Source organism: Plectropomus leopardus, chromosome 16, assembly GCF_008729295.1.
Source record: "Plectropomus leopardus isolate mb chromosome 16, YSFRI_Pleo_2.0, whole genome shotgun sequence".
In the NCBI taxonomy this organism is placed as follows: Eukaryota; Metazoa; Chordata; class Actinopteri; order Perciformes; family Serranidae; genus Plectropomus; species Plectropomus leopardus.
In genome coordinates, this window is record NC_056478.1 from 13,274,273 (window position 1) to 13,286,885 (window position 12,613).

Sequence of the window (12,613 nt, forward strand, 5' to 3'; positions counted from 1 at the left end):
CATATCCTATTTTGAACTCCATATAAGATTTTAAAAGATGCTTTAAGACAAATACATTTTCCACTTTTATTTTCCATTGCACAGTAATCTCTATCTACAGAATTTCTAAATTTTTGTGGCAGCAGATAAAGTCATAAACATCCATGTGAAAGTTGCATAAAACTGTACAAGAAAATTGGCTACAATGAGAAAAATACTGCAACCCACTGATAACTGTTGAATCCAGGACAGAAGATGGCATATGGCAGATAGACAGGACTCCCTCTTGTTGCTTGAGTGTGTGGATCGTTTCAGGTAAGAATACTGCATACTGTGATGAATGGACAAGAAACAAATCACTCATAGATGATAAAACAAATATAACATTGAAAAAAAGAGAAAAAAACAAACACAAATAACAGTTGGGTTGGAGGGAAAGACACTGAACATGTTTTCGGGGATGACCTCTAGCTAAAACTAGTTTTCCTGAATTTTTTTTTCCCCTCTTCTTCACTTGGGGGTTTAAGACAGAGCTACCTACCAACATCCACACTACACTGCTTACTAAACACAGAGAAGGCCATATCTGTAGCTGTGGAACCAAGAGAGTCAGCGTAAGACTCACTGGAGGACGAAAGAAAGGCAAAAACTGAAGTGAAGGAGAATCGAAGCATGTGCGCAAAGACGGAACATGCCAGTTAAATTAAACCAGAATTTAGAGGTCATCCTCTTATGCTCTTTATTCTATTATTATCTTATTTTTCTCATCATTGGTGGCTTTAGTTAGTGTAACAGACACTCAACTGGACACAGAATGCTGACTTGAGAGACATCAGTTAAAAAAACAAAATCTTAAATTATATCACTTAATTCACATGAGCACACCCTGACATACAGCGAGACATTCAGACACACTCCACAAACACACACACAGATGAATACCAGAAATATTGTTGTGTCTGAGCTGTGGTGGAGTGGTTCAGTTTTTTGTTTTAAGGAAGCAGCTTCATCAACCATTTCAAACATTAAATGTTAGTCCAAATGTTCCAATTTATGACATATTGGGAGACAATAGTACAGTGGTGGATCTTCCAAAAGGCGACATAGGCAGCGACTTAAGGTACCACCCAGTGGTGGGGTGCCAAAATTGCCCCAACAAAAACAAGAAGATGACAAAACTTGCAAATTTGCACATAATACTCTGATTACTTGTTGGTTGAGTTGTGTATTTGTATTGTATTTTCTCATTAGCTCTGTTTCTTGTTAATAAAAAATAAAATAAAGTGGAGCGGGGATGATATTTTTCTGTAGGCCAATGCAGAAGATAGCATCGCCCTAGTTCCCTTGTCAAAAAGCGTGTAAGAGTTTTCCATTGGATTTCGGATTATTGCAAAAAATAAAATCTGTGGCAAACAAAGTCTTATACTTTCATGTTTTGTTAAGCAAAATAATCTTCACAAATGAACACCACAATTTATGATTTTTGAAGTGTAAATGCACTTAACATTAGGCTACAAATGAACTACACTGTGGTTGAATGACTTCAATGCTGCCACCACAGCAAGGCTGTAAGCCCTTCTATGTTCTGTAGTCTCATTTAGCCACTTGTTAGCAACTGCCTTGTTTAAGACACCTAAAGGCTTTAAATTCTATGATCTGGATATTTACTAACCCCTTTAAGCTATAGAACAAAACGTTAAAGACTCTTAAGCTTGTGTTACCACAGTCTGTATTTCAGGCATCTAAACAAAAACCCATTCAAAAAACCAATGGGCTTTAAGATGAGGGAAACTCATTTCCTGGTTTTAGGATTTATTCCTGCAGCACTCTATAAATATAAAATAATACAAATTTTGGGGCAAGGGGTGAGGGCACCATAAAAGGCTTGCCTATGGCAACGAATGTGCTAGGTCCAGCTCTGCAATAATATTGGAAATGGTTGAGTTCCACTTATTCCATTTCTTGAACCCTGAAAGGTGATGAAGATGATCATCTTTCCTAAATGAACCTGATCCTGGGTCTGCACTGGATGAAGTAATACTGTATTACAAACACTGCCACATACTCTCTGTCGGAGTGGTGAGCCAAACAATAATGCAATGGAAAAAAAGCTAAAGCAACTCTTTGGCGTCAGAAAAAATATGGCCTCTCTCCTCTTCTGTTGCTTCAGCAACCTTGACATTTTACTTTCCAGTTGGTCTTAGATTGTCAAACTATTTACTTATATACAAATAAAGGTTAAAAGCCTGGTAGACAGAGAGATACACCACATTTGAGCTTCACTGCAAACATGGAGATAGAAACGAGATAATAATGAGGATGAACGTTTCTGACACCAAACACAAGTTTTTGCACCTCAATAAATAAACATTAACAACAACTTTCTCATACAGACAACTGTCAGCAAACCTGAAATATGTTTTAGATGTATTATTTTAAAGGATTACACATCCTTATTTATACTATCCTGCATATATGAATACACACAAATAGGGTTTCTACTTATGTGTATCTCAATATTGATGTGTGCTCCAGACGTTGGAAACTCCACCAAATCTGGCTCGACTATTTGTGTATTTAATACTGATCTCATCAGCATTTGTACAGTCACACTCACAGACTAAGCCAAACTGTGGAAGTGTATGACATTAGAGGGTGAGAGAGGCAGTTAACATCACATCAGATAAATGAAATCCTCAGGTAAACGATAAACATGTGTGGTTGATACGCACTTGCTTTGAGATTTCAGAGTCGAGAAATCTGATGTTGCCGTGTCAGTGAGTACTAAATGATATATGCCTTTTATATCCTTGCCCTCCTTTTTTTAGATTCCAGCCCTTTTCATAAGGAGAAATTAATTTGAGTTGTTAGATAAAAGCCACAAAACGTATTTTTTCAACAAATCAAATATCATCCACTTTCACAACAATAGAAAAATAAGAGATTTTCCAATAATACAGACAGAGCAAAAAACCCAACAAATAACAAAGAGAGGAATGGCAAGAAAATAGAAATTAACACAAACACACACACACACACGCACACACACACACACACACACACACACACACACATTGTTGGTAACAATATGAAAGTCTGTAAGATACAGAGGAGAGTCTAGAGGTTGAGCGAGATGACGAAATATCCAGTGTACATCAGAATAAGTTGCTTTTATCCCCGCGACTCTCTGCATAGAGGAGGCGTCACTGTCACAGCACTTCCTGTGGCTCTCCAACGCCACCTTCTTCAGCACCCTGCTCCTCGATGAGTTATCCCTTTCTTTTGTACTTGTCACTCGGAAGTGGATACAGCGTTGCACATTTATTAGATTTATGTATATATAATGATGTATTTAGATTCTTTTTCCTTCTTTTTACATTTTAAGAATTTTTTGTAGTCTGTTTCTTCGTTAGGTATTTGTCTTTTTTTCAGCTATGTTCGTCGGTTTGAATACTGGCCCCGACAGGCTCGGAGTGGAGACAACAGTGACGGACATTTTGGCAAATGAGAATGAAGAATCTCCAGGTGCGTGGACCAATCGGCTACCTCGGAGGAGAAATCAAAACAGAGATAAACAAAGAGACAAAAACATAAAAAAAAAAAAAAGACACCATTATTTGCTCCCTCTGAGGTCGTCCTTCTCCCCTGTCCACCCCTCAGTTCCACCCTAAGACTGAGGTAAGAACAGTATTCGACATTGTGCTAGGGAAGAAAATCCCAAGTGTCCCAGTGAAGAAGGCTTGGAGGGATGGATGTATGGACAGACGGATGGGTGGGGGTCACGGTGAGTCCAAATGAGCCAATGGAAGGTGACAGTTGTGTCCGTGGAGCTCTGCTCCGCCCGCGTCACTGATCAGAACTGGTACCATTTTTTATCTTTGCACTTCAGCATCATCTGGAAACAGAGGACATGTTGGAGTGAGAACATGTCAGATGCTACAATGTATCCACTGAATGAGTGCTTTGCCTAGTCCTGCTCTAATGTGCTATTACCGACTAGTGCTAACCCTAACAATGACCTTTTCCCCCTAACCTTTACTGCCTCCAGAGATCACTGACAAACCAAAACAGCTCACTTTAAAGTCATTCCCTGTATCTTTGTCACATGGGTTTTGCCACCTTCCTGCCCTTTCAGCAGTCCTGCATCTAATTATTCCAATGGAAGAAATGAACGTGAGCAAAGATCACGACCAATTCTTCATCCCCAAAGTCATTGAAATATATACTGGACCCAAGCCACGTATATCCTGGACATTCTGACACTAACATGGCACTTTTTCAGACAAATAAATCAGGAGAACATTACCTTCCTAAAGGCCTGTCTCTGTCTTAGTAACACAGACAACCGTGAGATCTGGCAACAACTGATATGATCTTGGACTTGGCTGGTAACAGATATTAAGCTAGCAGATAAAAACAAGCAGCAAAATAAGGAGCAAACATTCAATTTGTATTGTATGTAGTGTTGTATTGTCGTAAATCTGCTATTTTACTTATTTTCCTTTTTTGTACTAATTTTAGTTCACCTAGTCAAATTCTAAACATTGCACTAAAGAGGACACCTCATACATTTTAGAAACTATGTCTATCTCAGTCTTAAAGTGAGAGCTCCTGTAGGTTTGACACAAGACTCCTTAACAACAGTAGGATGGACTTTCCACAGGCATATACTGCCCTCTAGTGGCTAAATAGTGTAAGTGAGTAATATTTCTGGAGAGCACTGAGTATTCAAGAATACATTTATTATTCAGGACAGCACAGTTTTCTTTTTTAATAACACACATATTGTAACCAGCTCTGATGGTCAAATCAAAACCAAAACAACAATAATCTAAATAATTACCAATCATTACTTTTCGTCAGTGAACTTATAGTTGAGAGTATTTTCTCTCTGTTAGGTGCTGTACACAAGCAGTGTTGGGGTCATTACACAAAAAAAATTATTATATATTACTTGTTACTTTATAATAACAAGAGTAATGCATTACTTTACTTAATTACTCCTTGAAGAAAGTAAATTGTTATACAACTTGTTATATTTCTTTTGTGTTAGGCCGCATCATCCTGAGAAGCATTGTCAAGTAATTGCAATTTAAAAATTTAATGTTAAACCCTAAATCTGCCCACATAAGAGCACAAAACAAGGAGCAATAGGAGAATCAAGACGGTGCTGCAGCAGCCTGTAACTGCCTTAAAATGAAACCATAGGACACTTCAGAGTGCAAAATGAAATATCAATAGGTGTCAATATTTATTATAAGAGACTGGCCTTCCTAATGGCATTAGATGATGTGCGGTTTTTAAAGAGAAAAACGTTTAAATGCCATATAAAGTACAAGCCAAACACAAATAAACTCACTCAAGTTGCTCGATCACCAAACCATGGCTTTATAGCACATTAGTCCAGCTTACTTGACCTTTTTAATACTAAAACAGGGGTTATATATCATACGGAGGAATCTCTAAAATTGTTTGTCAGACAATTTCATTATTTAATTCTATGTTTATAATTTTTTTCTATTGGCCCATTATAATTAAAGAATTTTATGTAACCCAAGTAACAACATAATTGTTTGATCATTAACTACACTGCCTTCCATTACTGTGTTACGCACAAATGTAATGTCATTACAGTGACACATTACACCCAACACTGTACACATGTGGGCACAAGCATGAGCAGTTGTGGTGTCCTTGCTGTCACGTCACATGTTTACTGTTCTCTCCAGATTTTAGACTTGTATACATTTTCTGTTACCTCATGGGCGTGTTTGGAAAAGGAGTCTGCGCTGGCCATCATGGCAGCTGTCCTTTCCTCCAGCTCGCCCAGTTTCTGGCCTCTTTCATCCAGCGCTATCCGGGCGCGCGCCAGATCTCCAACCACACCAGAGGCTGCCCCCTTCATGCCCTCGATGCCACCTGGGCCTGGGATGTGCTGGGCCAGACTCCGGGATGCCTTTCCAGCTGCTATCTCACCAACTGAGTAAAAAGATGAAAGGGAGAAAAAAAAAGAGATTTGTGAGGTTGCATCAACACAGGACTGAACCACTGTGTATGTGGGATGTGTCGGTTTTGCGTACATAGCTCCTCTCTGTCCAGTGACTGTGCTCCTCCCCCAAAGAGGCCTTTGAAGAACCCTCTGTTGGGAGCCTCTGGTGTCTCTACTGGTGTAAAGAGTTCACCCAGCATCTCCTGAAACACCAAGACACACATTATCTTGCTACATACACACTCATGGCATGTTACACACAGATGAATGTACAGTAAATATAAACCTTGTGTTCATGTTACCAAAGACATTTCCCCTATCTTTTCCAGTCATTATAAATAATATATTGGTGTTGTTTATGCTCCAGAGATGCATGATGTAAATCCACAAAACTTTATTCAAGACTTAAACCTCACATCCTGAACACGTCTCATTAAAGGTTTTCTGTATTTTAACCTGAACCCTATTTTTCTGTTTTCTGTCCACGTGACTAATAAGAACAGTATTTTTTGGAAGTGGTCCAGTATTGGGCGAGAGGGCTGCAGCTGCTAGCAGCAAAACAGGCTGCAATGTGGGCAATGTCAATGTACATCCACTACAGCACTTGTTTTTGCCACTGATGGGCTTAGACTGTAATTCTAAGTAAAACATTATAAAATTGATTTCTACAGAGATAGACCGTTTTGCTAAAAAGTAAGACCGTTTTCACAGCCCTGAAATCACCACTGCCAAATCAACCAGACTCCATTTAAATAAACAGTAATTTAAGCGTGTATAGAGCCAGCATATTTTCACATTTAACTGGGTGAATTGAGGCTTTATTTTAACCAAACCAGAGTAAGTGAATGTTCCAACAGTGATTAGACGACATTTTTTTGAATAACTTAACTTTGAATGAAGAGTGTTTCACTACTGTAAAATTACTGTTTATTTAAATGGAATCTGGTGGGTTTAACAAAAGTGATAAAGGGCTTTTTTTCTGGTTAATCAAAGAGGATCTTATCGCAATAGGGATCATTTCAATATCTCTGTCACACATGGGGTGCCCAGTAACTCAGCTGGTAGAGCCGAGGCCCCATATACAGAGGCTATGACCTCCCCCGCAGCAGCTGTGGGTTCAATTTTAGCCTAAACCCTTTGCTGCACATCATCCCCTCTCTCTCTCCCCCTTTCACGCTTACTCTGTCCTATCAATTAAAGGCTAAAAAGCCCAAAGAAATAATATTTTACCCCAAGTGGTAACATTACAGCCTGTTTTGTGGCTGCAGCGCGCTTGCTAAAAACAGGACTAATATCAAACACTTTTGTTTCCATTAGTCACTTTGACACAACAACATAGGAAAATAGGGTCCAGGTTGAAAAAAAAAACAAACAGAAGTTACCCTTTAAATCCATATGCACCCTGTACTTTAAAAAGCACAAAAACTGACCTGCAGGTTTTCACAGGTGTCCTGGCTATAAGTGATCCTCTGGACCTCAGTGGGGGAGCAGAGGTACATGGCCTGACCCAGGTTGGTGAAGCAGAACGTCCTTGCTATCCGCATGTCTGTCAAAGGCAGGTAGTTTACATCCATGAGCGGTCTCAGTCCCGGCACACTAAACAGAGGGACACAGAAATGAAGTGATTTTAGATCTACAGAATATTATAACACTGCCAGTAAATGACTTTTATTTTGTAGTCTTGGACAGTAACTAAACAGATCACTGTGGTTGTTGAGGTGAATATTCAAGAGCAAATATTTCAAGTTTTATCACTGTCATGATTTTTTAAAATCTAAATTAACACATATCAACCTTCTGAAACATTGATGACAATGTTTCTGCACTTTGAACAAACACACAGAAAAACACACACAGACAGACAGACAGATGGGCACCCTATCTTTGTCAGACACCCATATGGACGGCTGTTCTGTCTCTGTCCTCTGGGGAAGTGAATATTAATGAAGATGAGCGACAGATTAACACACCCTTTCCCACTTATACCCTTCCACACATGACATGAAAATGAACCTGGTATGTCTGTGTGTGTGTGTGTGTGTGTGTGTGCGCACACGCGCGCGTGTGCCTGTGAGAGCAGTTCCTGACCTTGTCATGTTGGTTTATATTGTATAGTTAAATTTGGGATGACGGTTTAGGACAGAGGTGTGAGGATGTGTGCCAGTGTGTTTGTTATGGGTGTGCATGAGGACAGAAGTTTGTGTCTGACTTTGAATGACAACTTGAGCAAAAAGAAAAGTTTAATTGAGGACATGATATGATGAGCCTGTCTGCCTCAGTGGTGACAACATTTATTTCTGCCATTTAAAAGTTCAGACAATCTGTTGCTCCGATAATATCGTTAAACCACATTTGAACTTCAACAAAACAACTCTTATTTTACATTTGTTGAAAATAGAGAATTGAGAATTGATAAATCATCGACGTACAAAGCTAGCACTGACAACGACATTGAGGATAATTCCATCATCACAAAAAAATAATAAATCAAAAACCATGTGACCCTATACTGTAAGCCCATCCCTTGCCATCTCATGTATAGGCCTACACATGACACACCTTCGATTTTCGGTCATTACGCCAATAACATTTGTTTGACATGGCCAGAATAAACTGGTGAAACTGTGAGTAGTCAAATTTGTCCTTCAGATCTCTGTGTGTAGTCAATGTTGGAACTGGTATGAAGTTTAGTTTTGCACCACAATCTAACTGTTGTTTTACACTTGTTGAGTGTCTTGAATTATAAATTAATGACATATGTACAGTGGCTGTATGTAACTACGTACATATACTTTACTTCAGTAAAGTACAATTTATGCCACTTTATTCTTCTACCTCACTTCATCTTAGAAGTATATATTTTACTCCACTGCAATTGTATGACAGCTTTAGTTACTTGTTACTTAACAGATTAAATTATGATGTATTATTATAGATTAATATGCTGTTATTATTATTATAGTTATTCTGAAATGGGCAATTCTGCATAGTTACCACTTTCACAATTTGTACTTTCTTAAATACTTTTGTACTTTGACTTAAGTAAACATTTTAATATAAGACTTTCACCTGTAACTTTTTTTTTTACTGAAGTAAAAAAATGGGAGTGCTTTTTTTCCCACCACTGCATACATATAACAAAGCTAACACTAACAGCAACATTGCCTCAGGGGTAACTATATCGTCAAAGAAATAAAAGCAATAATTCCCCCAACACCCAAAATCTCTCTATTGCAAAGGTAGGCAACCTTTTTTATATAAAGTGACATTTCTTAATTTTCATGTTAATGCATGTATCATAACAAATAGTCATGCTCCATAAAAACTTTGGCTATGTCGTCATGTTGTTGTTTTAAGTAGCATAGCTCCTCCCTTACAATATAATCACAGTATCTTAGTAGGACAAACGTGGTACGTCATTCACATCCATGCTCTCATCAAGTGTAATGCTAAATACAGATTCTTCTTTCAAATCAGCTGTCCAATGCACTCTGAGTTTTTTGACTTAATATTACACATATTGCGAGTGTGCTTTTGGTTAAGCTACTACATGACAATTGGGGCACATGTGTGTGTGGTTTCTGACCCCTGGTATTTTGACTTTAAACACTTGCCACATACGAAAAAGGTTTGTTTTTAGTTGTAAAACAAAATGGAAAGTTTTGGTTGTTGTCAGCTTGTATTCAAACAGATTAAAATTGATTCCAAAAGTAAAAGGTTTCATAGTGACAAAAAGTTTTATCAAACTATCTCTGCAGCCTAATCCACTTCTTCATAGTCCATCTGTGTGCTGCTCAGAATGTCCCAAATACTCATAATTATGCCAAACTATGGCTTAATGCCCATCTACCATCTCAGTCCTCGTGCATGACCCTGATGAGCTCATAAGTAGGCAACTGTGCCCACCTCCGGCTCCTCTATTGGTCAGAACTTTCTTGAATACCTCTCTAATTTGCACGCAGTGACACTGCACTTTCTGTGGAATTGCATTTGTACTTTTTAAACTGTTTCATACTCTAAAGACAGATTTGGGTGGTTGTCACAGCAGTACTGACCAAAACTGGCAAACATACTGACCTCCAGCATTTTTTGTTTTAAAAACATTTACTCAACTATTCTATTGCTCTTTGACGGCAGTTAAACAATCAGAGCACAACAGAAGGTCAGATCATATTTACTGAAATCTAATCATATGAACATGACTTTATTCAAACAGACTTTGATTGATATGTTTTAATAATAACCAGCTATTTCTGACTGACGCAGACTGACATGTTTCTCACCTGAGGGTCATGATGTGGCCGTTAGCGCAGAAACACGCCAGGCACGCGCCGTGACTCATCTGCACCACGTCTGCCCGCAGGATGAAGGAGGTCTCTGTGATGCTGTGTTTGTAGATGCAGGTGTGGGAGGGAAGGGACATGACTTTGGCCTGTTTCTCTGAACACACCACAGCGTACTGGCCCTCGTTGAGGTCCTGGGAGGTGGAGGGGGACACTGACACGGGACGGCGCTTACGGACCTTCTCTCTTTCTTCACCGTCTGCTGTGACGTTGGGTTCAAACCAAGGCTCATGGGCAGGGGGCAGCAAGGCCCCTGTTGAGTCCAGGAACGCCATCCGCATAACGCTGCCTTTCAGTCGCACCAACATGCCTGATGAATGGAAGGAAGAGATATGTTACTGAAATAGTGCTGTTGTACTTATTTTTCTCGTACCTGTAGTGCTATTTATAAGTCCACATTGTTTTGGTGTGAGTTGTTGAGCGTTGGAGACATCGGCTGTAGAGATGTCTGCCTTCTCAACAATATAATGGAACTAGATCATCTGGGCTTGTGGTGCTTTAAAATGCCAAAAAAAAATTATTTTGAAAAATTCAACAGCATTGTCTCTTTCTGGAAATCATGACTCATTTACTCAAGATAATCCACAGATCTTACTGCAAGCAGTTTCATGTTGGAACTATTTTTTTCCCACCACACTACACTAGCCAACCACATCACCATGCAGAAGGAAGCATGCATCTTCTCATGGACGAGATGCTCGTGCTTGTGACAGGGAAAGATGTAAGCATCAATGGCGTCCTCCTTAGCTGAGCTGTAATGTTAGCTCGCTCAGTAGTGCTAGGTGAGCTTGTGGGAGATGCACGCTTCCTTCTGCCTGGTGATATGGTTGGCGGCTGCTTGGTAGAAAGAAAGCAGCTCCTACATGAAACAGCTCAAAACAAGGTCACTGGATTATAGGCTTTTTATACTCCCTTTATGTACAAAACTATATATGTGCCTTTCAAACATTGTAAACGTCAGTTTCCCTTATATTTGCATGCGTTCTTTACATTGGCAGAGATACAGCCAACAAATGGCACTGAACGGGGGAAACAAAAGTGTGACACAACAAAAAAAGAGGTGACGGAGGTGATATTGTACCTTTAAAAGGAGGCAGCGTTGTAGATGGTGATGGTCTGTGTGGCCATTAAATATATCCAGACATGTAGATGGAGAATCCTTTTCACTATTTAAACTGAATATACTATATAACATTATATACAACTGATTTGCTCCTTTCCACCATTATTTAAATGTCTTCATTGTCACCTGCAGTCCTACCTCTCTTGAACTATGATACACTGCCTCCATGATCTCTGTGGCACTGCTACATTTTATCTGTATCTGTAAGCTTTCAAAAAACAGGTACAAATACGGATTAAATGAACGCAGACTATGGATAGAGCCTGTCCCTCTCTGTATCTAACACTGAGCATAAATGAGCCCTATCTTCAGGTTATGATTTCTGAGAAACACTGCTGTTGAGTTTTTCAAATCTAATTTTTTTAGTGCTTTGAGCACCACAAGCTGAATACCATCTAGACATCTCAATGGCTGATATCTCCAACACTTGGCAACTCACACCAAATCAATCTAGATTAATAAATAGCATTACAAAGTAAGAGGAAAATATGTATTTTTGATTTGAGGGATAGCTGTCCCTTTAAAACAATGAATTTATAATAGACAAAATTGGGAAAACCAAAAAAGTTTTTTTCACTTTTTTCACTATAGTGACAAAACTAGTATGCATCACTCATCCCTCCCTCCCTTCTGGCATCCATTACTCACCTGTAGGTGAAATGATAACTGGCTGCAGTTGCCGTTGCTCCCCAGCAGGTGGCAATGTGATAGCTAGAGCAAGCACGGTGCCCAGAGTTGTGCCCACATACAGGCAGGGTGTCAAAGTGCTGTCCCCCTTCCGGGCGAAGGCCTCGCTAAAGTGGAAGGAGCTGATGGCCTCTCGTGCTTCCTTGTCGATGCTGGTTACGCTGGAGGAGCGTGAGCGGCTGAAAGAATTGTCCCGATGGTCTAATGGGTTGGCACCCCGCGGCGGGCATACAGACAGGAGGACAGTGAGGAGAAAACAGAGAGAGGTAAAGCACCTGCACAGCAGCGAAATCACAAAATAGTCAACACAGATGTGGACACTGTACTGTATATACAAAATCAAGTGGTAAATAAAAAGTTTCTCATAGTGTCTTAGTAAATTAAACACTTTGGATGTTGAAGGGATAGTTCAGATTTTTTCAAGAGGTACTGAGCTGATGAGGTGTTTATCCAATGTCAGCATTTCACATTCAGTTGATGTCGTTTTGCTCT

The 12,613-nt window shown here is 39.4% G+C and overlaps 1 protein-coding gene across 3 annotated transcripts in view; it reads right to left on the bottom strand.

Moving 5' to 3' along the window:
* Nucleotides 1-3,008: 3,008 nt before the first annotated feature.
* The window catches only part of stxbp5a (syntaxin binding protein 5a (tomosyn)), a 127,368-nt gene continuing 117,763 nt past the window's right edge, over nucleotides 3,009-12,613 (bottom strand). For 2 of the 3 annotated variants that reach the window (XM_042503040.1, XM_042503038.1), the window contains exons 22-27: nucleotides 12,083-12,364; nucleotides 10,252-10,621; nucleotides 7,399-7,564; nucleotides 6,060-6,171; nucleotides 5,738-5,958; nucleotides 3,009-3,874 (exon numbers count right to left, since the gene is read on the bottom strand). In XM_042503040.1, the coding sequence (XP_042358974.1) occupies nucleotides 3,833-3,874; nucleotides 5,738-5,958; nucleotides 6,060-6,171; nucleotides 7,399-7,564; nucleotides 10,252-10,621; nucleotides 12,083-12,364 (1,193 nt within the window). In that variant the 3' untranslated portion in view covers nucleotides 3,009-3,832. The remainder of the gene's footprint in view (nucleotides 3,875-5,737; nucleotides 5,959-6,059; nucleotides 6,172-7,398; nucleotides 7,565-10,251; nucleotides 10,622-12,082; nucleotides 12,365-12,613) is intronic. The other variant, XM_042503039.1, reaches the window with a different exon arrangement.